Source organism: Limulus polyphemus, unplaced genomic scaffold (assembly GCF_000517525.1).
Source record: "Limulus polyphemus unplaced genomic scaffold, Limulus_polyphemus-2.1.2 Scaffold1466, whole genome shotgun sequence".
Lineage (NCBI taxonomy): Eukaryota > Metazoa > Arthropoda > Merostomata > Xiphosura > Limulidae > Limulus > Limulus polyphemus.
The window spans coordinates 145849-167008 of NW_013667076.1; the positions used below are offsets into that span (position 1 = coordinate 145849).

Consider the following 21160-nt stretch of genomic DNA (forward strand, 5'->3'; position numbering starts at 1 on the left):
ACTTCACATACCAAATTTCAAGGCAATCCATTAAGAAATACCCTAGATATAAAATCTCCAATTTTGATTGAGTTTCTGCTATTTTCTTTCTTCTTTGCACTAATAGTACTCAAACTTTATTTGATAGAAAACATACTTAACTCTTATGGATTTTTTTAATTTGGTAAACTGACAGAACTTTACAATTTACAATTATGAGTCTCATTTGATGTAAATATAAGCCATATGTGTAAAGTTATTCAACAAAAACCGTTCAAATTTAACGAAAATTTTTTAGCACGCTAACGCAAAAAATCACGTGAGCTATCGGTCTAACATTTTTACTACAGCTTCACCTAAAAGTGGACCATTTTTAGTATTTTGTCATTAGGATTAAAGACGATTGATTTACTTAGAGCAAAACTATAGGGTTAAAGCACGTGCAGATACATAAGTATTGGTTAGGCCAAGTAAACTAAAATACCAATTTCTAGCTCAAGTTTTCAAAATAATTCTACGGGTGGACAGTTATTACTGATTATTCATTGCCAACTTTTCAACACAAATCTACTAAAGTTTATAAAATTATCCAAATTAAAGAGCGTTTAGCGTCACATGATATTAGCTTAAGCAATAAGTATAAATAATGATGCTTGATACGGCTGAACAGATTGTATGTGGGTGATGACGAGAACCTGTTAATCTAAATTCCACAGCATTAGTATAAAAGAAGCTATTAACACTGTTTCAGAGAATCTGATTGGTTCTGTAAAGGTCTGTTCTGAATAATAGGATTGCGATCCTAAAGCTAATGTTGGTTACTATCGAGTGTCACTTTCTTATTTGGTATGGTATATTGGTGTATATTGACAGAAAGTCACGATATCTAATCAAAAACACCTTAGGTGTGAGAAGAAAAAAAAAGGGTGCGGCCAAAAAAGGATCGAGTGCGCAACTTAAAGAAATGAAATATCAAAATTGGCGGCCAAACTGGTAGTTACACTTATAGCACTGATAATAATTTTACAGCAAATATTCATTCATTAGTTAGCCAGGCCCCGTATTTTGTTTTACCCACCATCATGCCCAAAGTTGAACAACAAATGCATATCAATGCTACAAGTGTAGCTACCGGTTTGGCCGCCAATTTTTGATTTCATTAAGTCTCGCGCTGAATCCTTTTTTGGCCGCACCTTTTTTGATACCTTTTTTGGTGTTTTTGATAAGTGCTACAGCGGTTCTTGTTAGTACTGTTTATCGTGCATTTTATTATCAATATCCACTTTTCACGTCTTTCAAATATAATATAGTCATTTATCTACTTACACATAAATAGTTACTAACGTATAACTTTCATTTACAAAAACAATTGTTTTATGTACACGTTCGGAGAATATTTAAACTTGCGCTTTTTTTACAGCATTAAAAGTTAGGGTTAAAGTGTTCAGAAGTTGAGTTAGGCCTTATCCTAAACTAATTTAGTACTTATCTATAACTTCTATCTTTCCGAATCAAAATCTATAAAACGATTCATCTTCACTCAAATAATAACAGAGGGAAATTATGTGCAAGTTAAACCGGTTAACCCAAATATGTTTGGTACTTGTACTGTCCTAAAGTGGGTCAGGGCCGACAGAAAACAAACCTGTAAACGTAAGGAAATCACAGTACTCTTTGAGGTACGATTACAAATACTTGTTTGACAAGTCGCCAGGCGGCCGCCCAGATTTTGTAGCCTGCTTAACCCCTCTATATCAGGGAGATCACGAACTGGCCCACAGACGGGGACGGACAGAAGACTGTAGTCGTACCGTTAGCTCGCGAGTTGCTACGACAGCTAGTTCAGAAAAAAAAAACCGTCAGCTCAACCATTATGACCAATAATAACCAAACTTTAAGGTTTTTTTTATTTTTACAAATCTTCTCTCTATTACCAAACTCATACGTTATACGTCTTTCGTTTCGCTTCAGTGACAAAATATTAATCAAATAAATAAATTAAAACTAGAAGTGACGATGTTTAACACATTTTTCTAACATTTACTTAAACTGTTTTTAGATTCATAACTTTGCCGGTTACCTAATAATATATCCTTTATGATATATAGAAACAGAAACACCACCAATGGTATTTCAACTAATACTTCTAATTAGTGCCAGGGATTCTTATATATATTAAATGCATATTTTTTTACCTATTTCATTTGGTCAGTGAATGTTGGACATATAAAAAGTTTGTTGAATTTCACCCAAAGCTACTCGAGGGCTAACCGCATCCCCAGTTTTGAGGTGATCGACTAGAGTGAAGGCAGTTAGTAAAACACCACCCGCTGCCAACTCTTGGGTTATTCATTACTAATGAAAAGTTGGACTGATGTCACATTAAAATACCCCCCTCCCCTGCCTGAAAAGGGAGAGCATGTTAGATTACTGAGTTCGGCCACACGACCCGTAGAGCACCCTAACACCCAGGCCAAAGAAATTTGTGGGTTAAAACATTTCTTTAAATTATTATACTACGTACTTCTGACTTTGAATATTTTGCTACAATGAATTTTTTCAGAATCTCACTGCAAACAATTAACATACAAAATTACACATTAAAAGTCTTTTCCAATGTTTGAGAAAATCTATAGAGTAGGTATAACAAATTTTCTCTTAATAAAACTTGTCTAATAAAACACTAAACACTTCACCATAACAGTAGCTGTATTTCAGAGCAGCAAGTGGGCTTTAAAAAGTGTTCTCTTTGAAGAGTAAATAAAACCAAAATTTAGAATAACAAATATTTCTATTTCTTGCTTTTGAAGTTCATGTTATTATGTGTTGTAGCCTACAGAGTGCATAATTCTTCTCATGATTCAAGGCACGCGCACGTTTTACTGATGTCACGATAGTACAAATTGCAACGTTAAGTGGCCCTTATGTCACGTCATTTTAGCGTCTACTGACTGACAGACAGACGACACACTACTGTATAGTGGTGTGAGTGGTTAAAACAGGTGACCTCTCCAGGCGGCCTTCGGGTCCCTTTCAGGGAAATAAAATTGTCATTGATTCTGTTATTTGTATAAATGCTTTATTTTTTAATATTTTCAATGAAAACTCATCTCTGTCTGTTTGCTTGTATAATTTCGCCCAAATTCCCAACCACAATTACCAGGATAATGTACTTTTGTTAGATGGTTCGGATAGTTACTGTCTTTGCATTAATTCTAATCGAACTTACCATCTAGGTCTCAGATATTAGTTGTGATTCAGTACCTAAGAAATTATTGTGTTAAGAAAAAGAAGGATAAGTCGTTCTTTCGCCAGAAAGAATGTATCTATATATTACACGTTTTCCTCAATTGAGAGGCTTCTCTAAATAGGCTTAGTTTGTCATGCGTAGATTTCCGGTCACTTTTCTAAAAATGTATTAATTTTTTTTATACATTTTAGAATAGAGTGATAACTTGAATAAAATAATTACTGGTTTTTACCGAATTTGAGAATTATTGCATAATCAAGACTGGTTCTGAGAATGTTTTATGATCAAAATCGCATCTTAAAACCACTGCATGGTCAGAATCAATTAGATTAGCTACAATGAATAAATAAGCAATTCTCGCAAGCCAAAACTTCTCTCTTTCAGAGCTTATTGCCAAGAGTTACTCTACTCGTCTTGGTAGCAGATCTTGTTCTGAGAAATAACTGATGAGAACATCTACAACTACAGGGGCACTCAGAAGAACACATACCTCCGTCACCTGGCGTTGATCATATTCAGCCCTAAAAAAATAATATGAAAATATGTCCGTATGCCCGTTGTTATCAACAAACACGAACCATATTTGACAAGACAATAGGGAATAATATTCTACATGCGTCCAACAAGTCTCATCAAAATCCAATAATTTTTTTGACTGAGTTATAGAGGAAAAATCAGTTAATAAATAGGGATTTCTTTTGGATTTTCGTGACCTTGCTGTGACTTTGATCCTCCAAAAACTAATCACTTCTAAGTTTGGTGATAGTCCAAATTTACACCAACGTTCGTCCACATCCATTCAGCCGTTTTACGATAAATCTTGCTGACAAACACTCAAGCAAACAAAAACACACAGGGTTGAAAACATAACCTACGTCATATGTTCGAGATAAAATGGGTCGTTTTCATCTTTTAAACCATAAAAGGTTAAAAAGAAAATGATCGCACGTAGCCTTAGTAGTTAGAATGTAACTGTAAAGGTCCACGGTTCGTGTCCCGTTACTGGAAAACTGAACTCCACCTTGTATCAGTTCGAAATTAGGGACGGCTATTGTATACAGCCCTATGTATTGTTGCGTATCTGCTTGTTTGTTAATTTCCGATATAAATTATTTCCGAGGAACTTCAACGATACAAGTCCTTTCTTAATTAAAACTAGTTTATTCTTTTTCGATACAAACTTTTCTCTCTACGAGTACAAATACACACTTTATATTACCGTCACTACTGTTCGCTTATTTAATTATCTCTCTCTATATCTATCTATATCGCTGGCTTTTTTTGCTAGGCTTATATACCAAAAAAGAGGGCGTCTAGCAAACACTCGGACATTCGCGGGGCTCCCAGAGAAACTCCAGTGCGTACGTTCCCAGCGTCACGCGACTTCCGCTGTCTTAACAGTATATTTGAGCAAATATCAGAACTAACCGATCCAGAGACATCGGAACTTACATATTTTACTTATAAAGCAACTGTAAATTATATTGTTAATTTTTTTCTTGGGGGACGTACCCCCAGACATCCCTAGATTGTGCTGCCTTTTGCAGCATGGGGACGGCTTTTAGTAGCTCCTTATACTTCCAATCTCTCATAGTAAAATCTGCATGTCTAGCCAAGCATCCCCACTTTACAACTCCATCCTACACAATTGCGACTAATCAACTAACCGAAACTAAAGGTACGTCATGTTCTTAATTGTGGTGGGAAGATGTTCGAGTGGAACTTCCTTTCCAAGACGATCTGAACGTTTTTCGTCTTAACAACAAACAAGATGCATTCTATGGATTTTCTTTTGACTGAGCTAAAAGAATCTCATGCCTCCCAGCGAAAACTTTATTTTTGCTCAAAATAGCCCCCAAAACATGTACCACAAGTGGTAAACCTATGATCAAGACTATCTTATTGTTTTCCTGAAACACTGCACTCGGCTATCACTAGCGATTGAACTTACAGCGAGTCATCAATTAGGCTCCACCCATAAATAAAATAGCCAATAACAAAAACACCACTGTAAAATTTTCTATAGTGTACTCGTTATATTACCATACTTGTCCAATAAAGATTCTAGAAATATAACGATTTCGCAATATTTTTTGACGTGGGGTGGAGAAATAATTCAGATTTCACTATCAAAACGTACACGGTAAAAATCTCTGTAATCATACAAAAAGTAATGGATGTTGTTGCGGAAATTTTAAAGATGGGCATAGACATTCATACTAGTTATTAGCCAAATATATATATATATATATCTTTAACTCTGTATTTTAGTTTGTAAAACCATAATTGTCTATATAACTTTAGAAAAAAAAAGGATGTTAAAAAAAAAACTTCATATTTGCACTGGCCCACTGGGAGGTTTAAAATTACCCAGCGTATACACCCTCAAAGTTGAGTGTTTGCTAAAACAATTCCAGGTATAGTAAATATATTAAAGTAGTTCAGTTCTTGCACAAACGTAAAAAAAATGCAATTATTTGTAAAGTTTTTACGAAAACATAGCGTCTAGATCACTACTACGTCTTTTGTATCTCAGCCTCGCTGATGACTCCTGGTTTTGGGCGAAAGGCCTCGTCGGCAATGGATATGACAGAGGTAGTATGGTTGACATATTATAACACATTCTCCTTTGTTTGTACTCATACGTTCTTATAATTATCTCGATTTGCAGTTTATTCGGTATTACATCACTAAACAAAAACAAAAAACTGATAATAATTTTAGACACATCCTTAAAAGACTTAACAAACCATCCTCACCTCAGCAAATATCACCAATGTTGTCATAACAACAGTTGATAGTTTTGTGATAAAGAAGCTTGACGTATATTACATAACCTACAGAACATCGTATTGGATCACTAACTACCGTGTTTCTTCCCTTCTTCTGAGAACTCAGAATCTAGTTGTTACGACCATCTACAATTGTTAGTGAAGGCCTATTCGAAACTTTACAAATTCCTAGTTTAGTTTATCAGTTCCTAGAGGTTTTACCTTCACATACCTGGGTAACATGTTTATAACAGTGAAAGAAGCAAATATAGAATATAAGGAGGAAATAATTACAGAATTTAGACTTTACTTTTTATGTACTACTTTCAAACTTCTTTCTGGAATATCAAGAAGGTTATATTTTTTCCTCCTGTCAGTTAAGTCCAGTTAAGCTGGGAATACTGAGTCAGAATAAACTAACAGGTACTGTTAAAAAATAACAGGTTCATTAGCGTAGCTGCGTACTGTACCGTGGTAAATACAACATAACTGGTTTCCCGAAAAAAAAAGAAAATTAATTTATGGTACGTTCTTTGCGGGGTGGGATCAATCTTGAATTAATGCAATGCATAACATGCAGTTGGTAAGAAGCACGAATGTATTGGTAACTTAGTTTTTTTTTATGTTTCCATCACCAGAGAACTGTAAGTCGCTTTGTTTCGAACCCAAACAGGTTTACCAAGGGTCACTAGGTTAAAGATTCAGAGACGGTCAATTCATCCTATCGTTAAGTCTTTATCAAACTTGTGATACTGAAACGTTGGTAAAGTATTATATTTTCGTTACCAATTAGCTCTATCTTATACACGCTTTAGGCTTAAACTCTGAGAAAGTTCTAGGGCAGTTTTGGATAATGTGGACAATCAACACCAAGCATTTCTTCATAACAATTGACTATTACATGTCATGGCAAAAGCACAAACCTTCCGTTGGGCTAAATCCTCGTGTAATGTTTAGACGTTCGGACATGCGCATATCATACAAACCACAAGACTATAGACGTTCGAATATGCGCAGATCGTTTGGTTTTTGAATTTCGCAAAAACTACACGAGAGCCGTCTGCACTAGCCATCCCTAATTTAGCAGTGAATGACTAGAGGGTAGGCAGCTAGTCATCACCACCCACCGCCAACTCTTAGGCTACTCTTTTACCAACGAATAGTGGGATTGACAGTCACATTATAACGCCCACACAACTGAAAACGCTAGCATGTTTGGTGGGACGGGGATTCGAATCCGCGACCCGCAGATTGCCAGTCGAACATCATAACCATCTGGCCATGCCAGGCCGCGCAGCTCGTACAAACAACAGGCCTATAGACGTTCGCACATGCGCAGATCATACAAACCACAGGGCTAGTGACGTTCACACATGCGCAGATAATACAAAATACAGGCCTAGAGACACTTGAACGCTTCAAAAGCAATAACTTACACAATTCTTAATCATTGGTTAAGTAACGGTTATTACAAAAAAAAGTATTTCAACGTCACAATTTGAAGGAACGGACGAGTGGACATAAAAATGTTTAGAATCAATGTAAAAAGTGGCAGCAAGTCTACTACACATTTTGTTTTTTAATTGGGTTTACTAGCGATGAGAAGTGGGAATAATTATAGAACTTTCACGATTTTATTCTCTTTTTCTTGAAAATAAAGATTTCTTAATATCTTATCATTCATATACTTATCAAGCTTTCTCTTGACATGAAAGTTTTTTGTTTTTTTTAATTCATTAGCCTTACATTACATTTGTATATCAGCCGCAGTTGCGTGGCCTTCTCGGCTTTGGTAAGATTCACAGCCTACGTGGGCCGTAACGTATAATAATTATAGTTTTTATATAATAAGGCCTGAGGCATCAGTGGGCTGTTTTATTTTATACTACCGGTTCTTGGCTATATATAGGAGCACCCTAGTACAATTATTACAGTTGTCCGCTACAGTTTCATATCCCTAAATGTGTCAAATAATTTCATATTTTTCAGGAAACTTGATAGTTTCAAAGCTAATTCTCTCTCATGTTGCTAACTTTTACTAAAACAAGTCTTGAAGCTTCTTTTCGCTATTTCAATGCATTAGTTTATAATAACATGTATATGCAGAAGGAATTTATTAAATATGAAGTCTATTTTGAATTTCTCTTAGTACGTCCCCGTTTTAAATAACCTATAGATGGCAGCACTAAACTTTTACGTAAATAAACCAGAGGGCACTCTCTTAGAAAGTTTGGAACACTGAGTATTTTATGCAATAAATTCCGACCACGTGTGCGAGTGTGTGTGTGTGAGAGGAAAATAATATATTTAAGGTAAAAAGGTTATTAAAAGTTCCAATTTTTCAATCAGCATGATGTGATGGAGACATCTAACAAATGGCCTCCAATAATATAGAGAAAACTTTATTCAGTTTACGAAAACTCTTAACAATTAATAAGTACAATATGAAATATTTTAAAAATGTTTATCAGAAATATATTTATCACCCCAACTGATTCGCCATTTCTCACTTTTAGCGCATCTATCAAACCAACTGGTGTGCTTTGCCAACCAATTTCTTATGCGAGTCTGGGATAGGCCTCCTACAAAGCTGAATTTATTTTATTTGTAAGTTGTTTTTTATAGTTTTAAATACACAAGATTTGGCGGTTCTCGAATGGATCTTGCTGGAAGTACAATAAAGAGTCGGCTGAAGAAGGGGGGAGAGTTAAACGGTAATTTTGGCTCTGACTCGTCAACTGCATTCTTTAAAATGTATCTTAACACCGTCATTTTAAAAACGTTTGAAATTTAACGGCAGTTTTTAATATCCGGTTAACAAGACGAAACGGGATAAACCAAGCACAAAAAACTATAATAGTTATCATTCAAGTGATACTAAGTGGTAACAAATCCCACCGTCACACTACCCGTTACCATCGGCTAGGTCACATTGTCCCCCTTTCTTTGGAGAACTTCCCGAAAATTAGTTCCCACGCCTTGGGATGTTAAATGGTCGACTAATCAGGGAATTAATTAAACAAGGTGTAATATGTGGATGTCTGATCCACACTGTGTTAACTACACCGTTAATAAAAGATTTAAATAACGGTGCTTATTTCGGATCATCCTGTAAAATAACGCTAGTAAGTTTTCTTAATCATTTACGACAGAGAACCTAAGATTTCCATGCATAAAAATACTGAATGTTTGTAGCCAGTTTCACTGGCCGTTTATTCAGCCGAAAAAACACACACACAAATTATGCCTGACAACGATGCGGTCAACATTACAGCTTCTGTATAATTGATGATTTGGTTTGGTTGGAATTTCGCACAAAGCTACACGCGAGAAATATCTGCGCTAGCTGTCCCTAATTTAGTAGTGATAGACTAGAGGGAAGGCAGCCAGTCAACACCACCTACCGCCAACTCTTGAGCTACTCTTTTACCAACGAATAGTGGGATCGATCGTCACAATGTAACTCTCTCACGGCTGAAAGGGCATGTTCGGTACGAAGGGGATTCGAACCTGCGACCCGCAGATTGCGGGTCCAGACCCTAACCACTAGGCTATGCCAGACCATATAGTTAATGAAGATCTATGTAACCAGCATGCCATCTTCAGCAAAGTTAATGAAGATTATCGTCAACTACGTGCCAGGATAACATGCTATCAGTGCGAAAGGATACCAATACCTTCAATATGCAACTGACGTTAACATGCGCATGAGCAGTACACAGAATGAGTGTGATTAGTAGAAACAAGAATAACTATATTTGTATAGTCCACTATGTAGTCCAAAAGGGTACACCAAGGACATTTCCAATATTTTCATAACTGCATTACATCTATCTCTATACCACAGATGGCAGTGGTGGTGATATGTCTCAAGATCATGAACGCCCAAAGAAACCTGCCACTAGTAAGAAAACTCGTCACAATAGTAAATAAAAAAATATAACAAACGCAATTAAAAAAAAGGCTTATTCAAATTTAATAACACGTATCTTTTCTGAAATCACAAAACTACGCGGATTTGGAATTATAAATAAATAGACACATCATTTAAACAAGTTGAATGAGAAGTAAAGTTGACAACATGACTATACTCAATCCATGACTTTTGTCTTTAACAGCATAGAAGATTAGGCTAAAATAAAGAAACTTCATTTTTTACACAAACATTTTGTTCTGATAAATTTATTGAGAGAACTAGAGAAACTAGGGGGTGCACGTTGTGTGGGGGGCTTACGGAAATGGTTGTCAACTTGTTCGCACAATTACCCAACTTAAATTTCGTTTAATAACAACTTTGTGTTAATCATTAATTAAACTCCGACTATGGGGTTCAGCATTAAACTTGAAACACAGACCTTCCGGACTCGAAACAAAATAAGAATAGCATTGTGCATAAAATTACTAAATTAGGTTTCTACTGAAGACGGTGGCCACATTCTTTCCAAACACGTTTCTCTGACTTTTCAGGCAAAATTACAGATTTTTGCAGACCTACACACACACACACACACACACACACACTGGTATTTCAAAATTTCCTCGTAACTCTGCTTAATTAACACCACTATAGATAGGCTTGTAATCTGGCTGTAAAAGGTAATACCAATATTTTACGATTAGATAATAATAATAATATAAAATAAATATAGAGTAGTGGGCCAAGATTATGTTAAAATACACCTATAATTATCGGCATAGGTCAAATAACATGCCTTCGGTATGCGTATCGGTTCGGAGATAGGGCACAAATTTTGCTGGCTTTTCCAGTCTTTAAGGAAAATTTTCAATTTTCCCTTGAGTGTTTTTTTTTTTTATCCGTTTTTCACACTTAGTGACTCTTTCACGTTCGTGGCCATCCTAAACTCACAACACACACCTACTGAGATAAATAGTTTGAAAGTTAGTTTTAACGATTGTAAGTTTCAGATTCTGTATTGGTTCTCACATCATACAATCTTGCGGTTTATATTACAGTCAGTTTGGTTAGTCTGTTGTTAAGCGCAAAGATACACAACGGGCTACGTGTGCTCTGCCCTCCACAGGTATCAAAACCCGATTTTTAGCATCGTAATCCTGCAGACTTACCACTGAGCCACTGGGGGGCAATACAGTCGAATATTTTGTTGTTTCTGAAGCATATAAATAGTACATGCTTTAATAGCAATGAAACTAGAAAGATAAATCACGGCAGTAAACTTGAAAAGGCAGAATCATGAGGATCTGTCCTTCCATGTAAAGATCATTTTATTTTTTTTGTTAAAATTGGATATAATGTTTGCTTTTCAGAGCTAAAAACGTACGTTTCAAAAGGTTGGAAAGAAATTGGTATTTATAGTTTATTAACAATAGACAATTTAAAAAGGGGAGGAGGAAAAAATTAAGGTTCTCTCGAGGTCTGAAAATAATTAACAGGGTTCCGTTGAAGCCCAATTTACCGTTTATACATAACGTTAGTAACAGATTACTTAAAAGATAAAAGGAACATTCGTTCTAAGATAACCTACACTCACCAGGGTCCAATTCTTGAAATCCTGTAAGAAGAGGAGAATAAGCTACTGCGTGAAGGTAACTGCTGTCTGACCATGGTCCAGAATCCGCTGAACTCTTGTGCTCCTCTCCTTCACTGAAAGACAATTGATTGTCGCTATCGGGGGTTAAACTTAGAACACGTTCATTTAGTAAAGACGAACTGCGATTGTCCATCGAGTGCTGGAGACTATGGGTGATATCAGATTTATTATTTGATATCTTTCGGTCACCAGCTGAGGCGCCACCTATCAACAATACATCCTTCAAATCTTCGGGTGAGACAGTTGATACGTTTGGGGTATCACCTTGCGTTTCTGACTGCACACAATATTCAGTAAGGCCACTTTCTTTGTCTTCTATAAACTCCAAAAATAAAGATTCATCATCATGAGCTTTAAATTTTACTTGCTTTTTTTCCCTCAAGTTTTTAAACTCCTGTACACCGTGAAGATGAACGGGAGACGCAACGGTGCCGTGATTGGTGGAATTAGTTTCACTTTTTTTAAGTATCGATCTCACTTCAGGCATAAAAACGGTTTCTAGACTTCCTTCCGAGTGGGATAGATATCCAAAACTTGGTGGAGGACTTGGTACTCTAATGGGATTACAATCTGACGGACTATTTTCGTACAAGAATAATGCATTAGGACTTCTTGTTTCACTGCTTGATGCCACACTGGTCTGAAAACCGAAAGAATCTTTTACTGAAGTTGTGCTCTGGTCATACGAGTGCCTACGGGGAAAAGCTTGTAAGGATGATGACCCTGAAGAAAGGCTATTGGAAAGAAATGGCGATAAATAGGAAGAATTTGAATGTTGTGGCTCACCATGACTTGAGGAGTGACTCTTGCGGACCAGAAGTGGCGAAGAAGATAATTTTAGGTCTTTGAAACGGCAAGTTTCATAGCTGGCATCACTTTCTGCTCCATTGTCATCGTAATCAGGTTCAGGAACTGAAACAAACCTATTATCAGAAACTGTTTTACTAGTCCGTCCACTGCTGACCAAACTTGGATTATTTCTAGAAGTTTCAGAGGCAAGTGAAAGAATGGAGGAACCATTAAGGGACGGAGAATACAACCTTAACCCCTGACCTCCTAACCGCATATTCGAAGCTTCTGGATTTTTTCCTTTGTCGTTTTCACAACCACTTAGTCGAAGGTTCGAAGTCTCTGGTTCAGATTCTGTACCATGTATTCCCGGGTTATTTTCTGTACCTTTAAGGCCGATATACTGGCTAGACGGAAACGACGACGACTTCTTTACACAAGTTTCTTTGGACTTAGGTGGACGTTTTTCTTTATCTTCTTCAATTGCATTATCGCTCAGATCATCATCTAAGTCACTGTCTATTTCAGACGGAGATGAGGTTTTGATGTACTTTTTAATCAGATCATAAGCTGTCACGTCGCATTCGAGAATAGACTTCCGCGAGGAGATCGAATTGAAGGCCTCTTTTCTATCTAAAGCCTGGACAGATTTGGGCTGGTTGAGATCGTGAGAAGTATCCTGTTTTTTCTTCGACGATGCTCTGGATTTCTGCATCTTTACATTTCCTGGCAGATGCAATCCATTCTGGGAACTTTTCAAGTTTCGTCTATCCTTATGGTCCAAACTATTACCTTGCTCTTCTTTGACAACGTACAGATCCACCTTATCTGGAAGAACAGATTTTCTTCGGGGAGAAGACGAAACACCAACCTTACTTCTCGATGAGGAACCAAAATCCGCATAACAGTTACAACATGAAGACAGAGAACGCGCGCTACTTCGACCTGATTTTTTACACATGCACGTGGTTAGAGTCGGTAAGCTGTTACTGTGATGTTGAAATGAAGTTCCTTTCCTTAATGAAACATCATTATACACAGAGTCTTGCATGTTAGCGTAAGACTCCCAGGGGTAAACTGCTGAACGGCTTTTCGAACCTACACTTCGAACAGATACATTCCTTCCATGCTCGAGAGGATAAAGTGAATCGTGTGGTGTTCCTCGCAAATGCCCATAGAGCGCGCCAGTAGACATTGCCGAAATAGATCCGTACTTGTTTCTGTAGTATTGGAAATACGGAGACATTTCACTATTTTCCAGGCTCCTGTTTTGTGGCGTTCTTCCAGGGAAAATGGAATTCTGTGTTTTTAGGCCGCCCTCTGCCAGAAGGTTCCGAATCTTGAAATCGAGGGTTTGGGAAGCCACGAACAGGGTCGTACTGCAAACGACGATATCGGTCTTCCATCATCAAATCATGAGATCGTCCTAGAGATGCCTCTATTTGATGATGCAAGGTGTCCATTCTCCTTCCAAACTACCTGGAATAGTAGAAATATATTGTAAGTAAACATCATCAAATACTAAGATAGATAAACGTCTGCAATGGAGCTGAGATTACACGTTGTTATAAAATTAATAAAAACGGCTTAAATAATTGTTAGTTTATCTTCATTACGTGCAACGTATGAAATACAATTTCGTTTGTTTCAGAATATCAAGAAAAGCTACACTAGGGCTATGTGGTGTACTATAGCAGTCCTTAATTTTGAACTGATAGACTACAAATAACTGAATACTAGGATTTGACTGTAATTCTTATAAATCCCCAAAATTATGGAGCATGTTTCTGTGGCTACAGGTCGAGAACCACGAATCCTTGGATTCACAATTCGGGAATCCTAACCATTAGTCAATTAGACACTTGAAGTACAGAATACTAAGATAGCTATAATTATGAACAAGACGGCAAACTAAAGAAATCAAAACTTAATCTGGCCGACTAAAAAGACTTAAACTCATGGGAAAAATTCTAAACATAAAACAAAAACCTTCAGTATATAAATAAGTGTGCAAAACAAAAAACGGAGAAAAACAGTCTAATTAACTAGCATGATCGGTGGAATGTACACACCCCCCCCTCCCGCACCACACTCTCACAAGTTTAGGAAGAAGTTGTAGTATTTATATCTTTTTTCGGCCATTATGACTCGGCATGGTCAGGTGGTTAGAGCGTTTGACTCGCAATCTGAGGGTCGCCGGTTCGAATCCCCGTCCCATCAAACACGCTCGCCTTTTCAACCGTGGAGGCCTTATAATATAACAGTCAATTCCACTATTTGTTGGAGTAGTCCAAGAGTTTAAGAAACTTTAAGGACCTGTCTGCATTCAAACTCGAGTGAAAAAAGATAAAAGTACATTTTATTGCCGAATTAACCACTCTTACAATTCGTAATATTAAAAATTATACTCAAACTCTTGATAATAGGAGCAAAAGCAAATATAATTGTTTTAGTTCGTTATCAGCACGGCACGTTCTTTGTTTTAACGTCGGTGAAGAGAATACATTCGAATATCCCATTGGTAAGGACGACATATCTTAAACAGTTACACACGTGTTTTGTTGTGTTTTTTTTTGTTTTCGGAATTTTCTGAGAACAGCTATGAGTTCATCTACAGTTCTACTGTAGAACTGACAAGAAATAAAAAAGTATCAGAATATCGCGATGACCTTTCTCTCCGGATTAACTCGCTTGGGATGATGGTTGTTAAAACTCGTTTTAAGGCCTCCAGACACTAAAGAACGTACTATCTCCCGTTACGTAAAATAAAAATAAAGCACAACCATAAGTAGAGGATGGGAGTGTCCCCCTAGTGGAGATTTCTGTATTATTTGGTGTTTATACAATAGTATACCATTTTCCTATAATGGCCGATTGATTTGGTTTGTTTCGAATTTCGCACAAAGCTACACGAGGGCTATCTGCACTAGCCGTCTCTAATTTAGCAGTGTAAGACTAGAGGGAAGGCAGCTAGTCATCACCACCCACTGCTAACTCTTGGGCTACTCTTTACCAACGAATATGGGATTGACCGTAACTGTATAACGGTTGAAATGGCGAGCATATTTGAAAACGGGATTTAAGCCCGCGACTCTCATATTGCATGTCGAATTCCCTAATCACCAGAAAGGGAACAAGACCTGAATGAATGGTGTTATCTCAGGTAAATTAAAAAAAAATTGCACATAATTACCTGCGCAACAGCCGTCCTTAATTTTGAACTGATAAAACAAGAGGGGGAAGGGAACTAGTAAACACCATCCACCACCAGGTCATGGCTACTTTTGTCTGACCGAATATTGGGATTTAACTGCCACTCTTATAGCGCACCTAAGGCCCCAAAGTACGAAGCGCGATTTTGAATCAGCAGGACCTCTCGGATTCACATTTCGGGCACGTCCCCACGTCGACATTTCAGTGAGTGCATCATTGTTGCCCTGTTTGTAGTGTTTTGTCATTATTATTGCCCTGTTTGTAGTGTTTTATCGTCAAAAGATGGTGATGCAGCAGATTTGTTTCCACATTTCCGAACCTCCGGGAGTATTTGTACAACCGTAACTATGGACATCTTTCACGCGCCCTCTGGAAACTATGACCGATATAAAAGCGTTACCTTTTTCTCAGGAATGAGGCTTAACTTCGTTTCCGACTGCGGCTGATCAACAACGTGCACATGCAATTGTCACGAGCTATCCCAGGCGCGTGAGAGTAATTTTCCCAGTAACGTCATGACCTTCTACCAGTGAATTAATGTTCCTTAACAATTCATTACCTGTTCATTAAAAGTGGGAAAAAAAAAGAACATTAATATGTATTATATTTTAACACACTTCTTTGTGAGAGCTCTGTAGTATGGTCGTTTATATTCTTTGTGTTCTTTTAGTGCAAAGATATGTATTCATCGGGGAATCGAACCCTGGATTTTAGCCTTGTTATGGTCGTTAAAGGGTCAGACCTCACAAAAATCGCTACCAAGCCGATTTTGATACCGTTGTAACAGGAATTTTGATCTCACAGAAATGAAGATGGAAAAGTGTGAAGATATCATCCAATCTTGATAAAACTTGGCATACTAAGATAGTAACCGCATCATAAAAATTGAATTTTGGTCATCATTATGGCGACTCCAACAAATATTGCGATTTGGCTAACTAGTTCAGTCTTCTGTGCACTGTTTTTCGCCATATTTTGCTACTGGATAGCCCATACTACAAGTAATAACACCAAAATATCTATTCGACGTAATGATATATCTTGTCTTTACCAATTAAATATTTAACCTTCAGTCAGCGCATGTAACCCTTTTCATAGCATTTATAACCTTTAAGTTTGCTTTCTACTTTCTGGCTCATTACGGAAAAGTAATGTTTTTCAAACTGAATCCAGTGGCACAGCGGTATGTCTGCGGACTTACAACGCTAGAATCCAAGTTTCGATACCCGTGGTGGGCAGAGCACAGATAGCCCATTGTGTAGCTTTATGTTCAAGTACAAACAAACAAACAAATACAAACAATGAATCCAGTTAAGAAGACCCAACGAGCCTTTGAATATACACAAAACCAGCCTTCTTTTGTGTTATTTCAACCAAAAACAAAAAAAAAAAAAGACTAAGAAAAGACAGCATCATCTCTCTTAGCCTTTTCACTTATCAGAATGCTCCATCTTGATTCCCGCTGTTCTACAAAAGATGCTTCCCCGCTACTTGTAGCCTTCCTTTTCTGTAGTTTGTCGTCATCCTAAACTTACCAGTAGTTTTTTTCTAGAAATTTCCAGGAGCAGAATATACATTTTCCCAACGAAATTTACTTTTACAATTTCAACACGGTTCATGATTTTCGACTTGTCAAGCTGAAAACTAGTCTTCTATTTCAGTAAATAAAGAAAAATGTAAAAAAAAAGGTGACTGAGGCTAATTAGCATATAAAATACTTTCCCTCAAAGCAAATTTTTGATATTTTAAATATTTCGGTTATAAAAATACCAAATACAACTTGATAAGTATTTTTTATTTTCGTAGGCCCTATATTTTTATGGTTCGAGAAACATGTTATAGCTTCAATTTACTGTTACAATAAAATGTAAAACAAGCATTCCGTAGTAACAAGTGTCCTAAAATATCACATTATATTAGGGGGATTTATAAACAGAATAGAAAATTGGATTTTAAGTTGCATCTGCCACGAGCAGTGTATAACTTTTCAAATTCTGAGTTAAATCTTAGTAGACAGACCGTAACGTCGTTCACTTCTACCAGATGCAGTCTATAAAAACTTCAAATCCAATAATAATAATAATAACACCATGAGTACATTTAATTCCTTGACGGACAATGCCTGGTAATTAGGGAGTCGGTTAGCTTACTTGAAGGTCCAGGGTTCGAACCGTGATATGCCGCTAAACACAGCACTTTCAGCTGTAGGTGCATTATAACAGTGACAATTAATCTCGCTTTTCGGTTTAAAAAAAGTAGCCGTTGTAGGCGGAGGATGTTCAAAGATTAAAGATGGTTACACCTATGCCTCGGGGTCTATGACCTGGTCGGTAAGCCTGTGTGCTGCACAAGGCGACGCTCTGGTTAGGCCTTATTCAATGCTGCTGGTACAGTTGTGAAATTCTTCGTTAGCGTGATAACCATGAACTTATTACTATCGCCGTATTTCCTTACATGTGTATTTTCACAATCTACCCTGAGATTAATAGAAGGTTTAAGTACTTAAAAGTGCATAATGGATTGAAAAGAAAACAGACAGTGTTCGCGTAAGCTGTACAGAACACAACTACAGGGTGTAACAAAAGTACCGCCCTTTGTATTAAATCGTATCTAGCACCTTTAAGTGGCTACAGCGTATCAAGCACCGTGATGTGACTACAGCCTACTATCTAAATCGCAGCCCACTTCGGTTATCTACACCTTAAAGAAATAATACCCATGTGGAGGCACAACTTTTGTTACATCCTTAACATACAGATTATTTCTATTTTCCCACAAAGAAACATACAGGGAATCTGATTACACTTGTAATCCACGTACAGAATTAAAATTTAGTCACAAGCCATCGCTAAGCCTAGTTACCTGTTCATTCCTATCTTCTAGTGATACTTGGGAATGCTGCTTTAGCTTTGAGAACTAGTCATGCGTGATCGAATAACGAACAAAATTGGGAAACGGAATTTTTGGTTGTAAATATTTATCGTTCAAATATGACGCCATCTAACTTCACTTAGTCTGGCATAACCTGACATGGTTCAGGTTCCATCTAAGCCTAAACTTCTCAAATTATCAATTTATTTTTTTTCTCAAGTTTGACTCCATTTACACAGAACAGTAGTTTCTTGGTTAAAATACTGGTAAAAAAATTTTTTTTTGACAATAAAGTTTCCCGTTGTTTTTCACAAAACGATGTTTATAGTTGAAAATCTACATAAACTTTGCGTATCCATTTGTCTTACATATAGCTTTTTCACTACTGGGTGGGAATATTGCAAATTTCATCTAATTAATTACCTAAAATGTAATTAATTAATTCAGAAGTATAAAACAAATTCTGGTCATTACTTCACCTTCCTGTCAAATTAAAATGTCTAAAAAGCACAAATTTTAAACTTTGTATAAACGCTACTCCCCGATATGTGTGACATATCACACGCTTGGTCACGTGGTTAATATAACTGACCAAAGGAATTAATTTGTTATGTTACGATAATGGTTATTCCTCTAAGTTCTATTAATATCGTATCTAGTTTTCCTTGCAACTACTAAAGGTTAGAGACGTATGTACCATAGCTACATAAAGTCTTGTCATCATTTAGAACAACACTAGAAGTAAGATTGCTTTGGTTAATACATTTTACTACAAACTGCAATTTCAAAGGATCTATTATTGCTACGGGGGACACATTTCTATCAAATTACCCCCTCCCCACACAAAAAAAAATCACTATGACTGATAATAATAAGGTCTAGTGACACTGAAATTCTTGAAACGTAAATGAAAGCATAAGAAATCTACAGCTCGTAGCAGGTTGTCTTGGATACAGTATCTTGTTATTTGAACGTACGAGACTCAAAGTTAGATGCCCTCTCACCTAGCAACTGTACTAATGTCTCCCAAAATAATGCGCAACATCAGCGGAGTGTTATGTTCGGCTTGGTTGCAAGTAGGTTATTCACCGACAAGCATACAAAGCAACTTCCGGTCCCAGCAACAGGCACGTCCTGCAGCTGCCAGAACCGGGAAAGGTAATAGGAACATATAACTGAAGATTAATAAACCTCGTACAAGATAATGTCACGGAGAATTAATCTTAGTATTTCACTATGTACAGACGAATATACATACTTTATAGTATAGAAAATAACAATCGTTCAGCCCCCAAATAATTAACAGAATAGCAGTTCTGTTAAGAAAAACTAATACATACATACAAAGAGATGGAAGGTTTCAAAAAATAGGAAAAAATGTCCAAAGAGGAATAAAAAACCTGAAACTAATTTTTTTTTGCTTGATCCACGCGGAAGACTCGTTGTGTACCCAAATATGTAGAAACTCGCGAGCATCGTTTTGAAATCGAGGCTTATGATTTCTAGCATCAAAAGTGGATATATTTCAACTACAAACAAACCAGATAATTTTACGTTAGCTGTGAAGAATATAAACTATTCTGGACTCATAATTGTAATGTGATTACTTAATAATGTTTCCAACACAGGTTAGATCACGTAACAACGCTTCAAGCAATGTTTAGACACGTAATAATGCTTCAAGTACTGGCAAACAATGAAAAATTCTATAAATATAATAGTACTGTCTGTTGTATGTCCATATAACTACTTCGCAGGGTGTAGATGAATCTTCACCCAAATTGGTATAGAGATTCATTAGGTCCATGCGGGGGGTACATAAAGATTTTCAGTTTTGCGGTTTTAATGGGTGTATTTGCGTTTTTTTTTTGTTTGTTTTTTTAATCACTACTTCACACACTGTAGACGGATCTTCACCAAATTTGATATTGGAGCTTCATTGGGTCCGTGGGAAGATACATGCAAATTTTGCGTTTTGCACCACTACTTCGCCTCCTGTTGATGGACCTTCACCAAATTTGGTATGGAGCTTCATTGGGTCCGTGGGAAGATACATACAAATTTTGCGTTTTGCACCACTACTTCGCCTCCTGTTGATGGATCTTCACCAAATTTGGTATGGAGCTTCACTGGGTCCGTGGGAAGATACATACAAATTTTGCGTTTTGCACCATTACTTCGCCTCCTGTTGATGGACCTTCACCAAATTTTGAATGAAGGTTTGTTGGGTCCATGCAGAAATAATGCAAAGTCGCGGTTTCACATTTTGTGTTTTGCAGTTTTTATGGGCATTTTTGCATTTTTTTAGAATTGCACAAAAGAGAAGCAGCTTTTGATGCCTTTAGATAGCCTTTCATTATTCATGAACTTACATAAAATATATATTTTTAGTAGCTGGAGTATTAATCAAAAACCTTACTTCATAGCGTAATATTTTAGGTGCGCGTGTGACTACAGGTAAGTGTATAATTATTTTTAGGATAATCAAAATAATTTTATAACAAAGATAATTCATCAACAGAACTACGAAACTTATGGTTACTTGATTTTGGAGTGATCTCGAAATACAGAAGCTATCCACGTGCGTGTAGTTGTTCTTTCCTTGACCATTAAAATATATTTAACGTTGTTAGGTACTTGAGGAAGGAAGCACGTTATACTGATACATCAATAGGTAGACAAACAACGATAAGTATAAGGAAAAAATTTATTCACGG

At 36.8% G+C, this 21160-nt stretch overlaps 1 protein-coding gene across 3 annotated transcripts in view; it reads right to left on the bottom strand.

Annotated features, from left to right (window-relative positions):
• The window catches only part of LOC106463710, a 108579-nt gene that overhangs the window by 28532 nt on the left and 58887 nt on the right, over nucleotides 1–21160 (bottom strand). For all 3 annotated transcript variants that reach the window (XM_022391293.1, XM_022391292.1, XM_013923770.2), the window contains exon 2: nucleotides 11511–13838. In XM_022391293.1, the coding sequence (XP_022247001.1) occupies nucleotides 11511–13605 (2095 nt within the window). In that variant the 5' untranslated portion in view covers nucleotides 13606–13838. The remainder of the gene's footprint in view (nucleotides 1–11510; nucleotides 13839–21160) is intronic.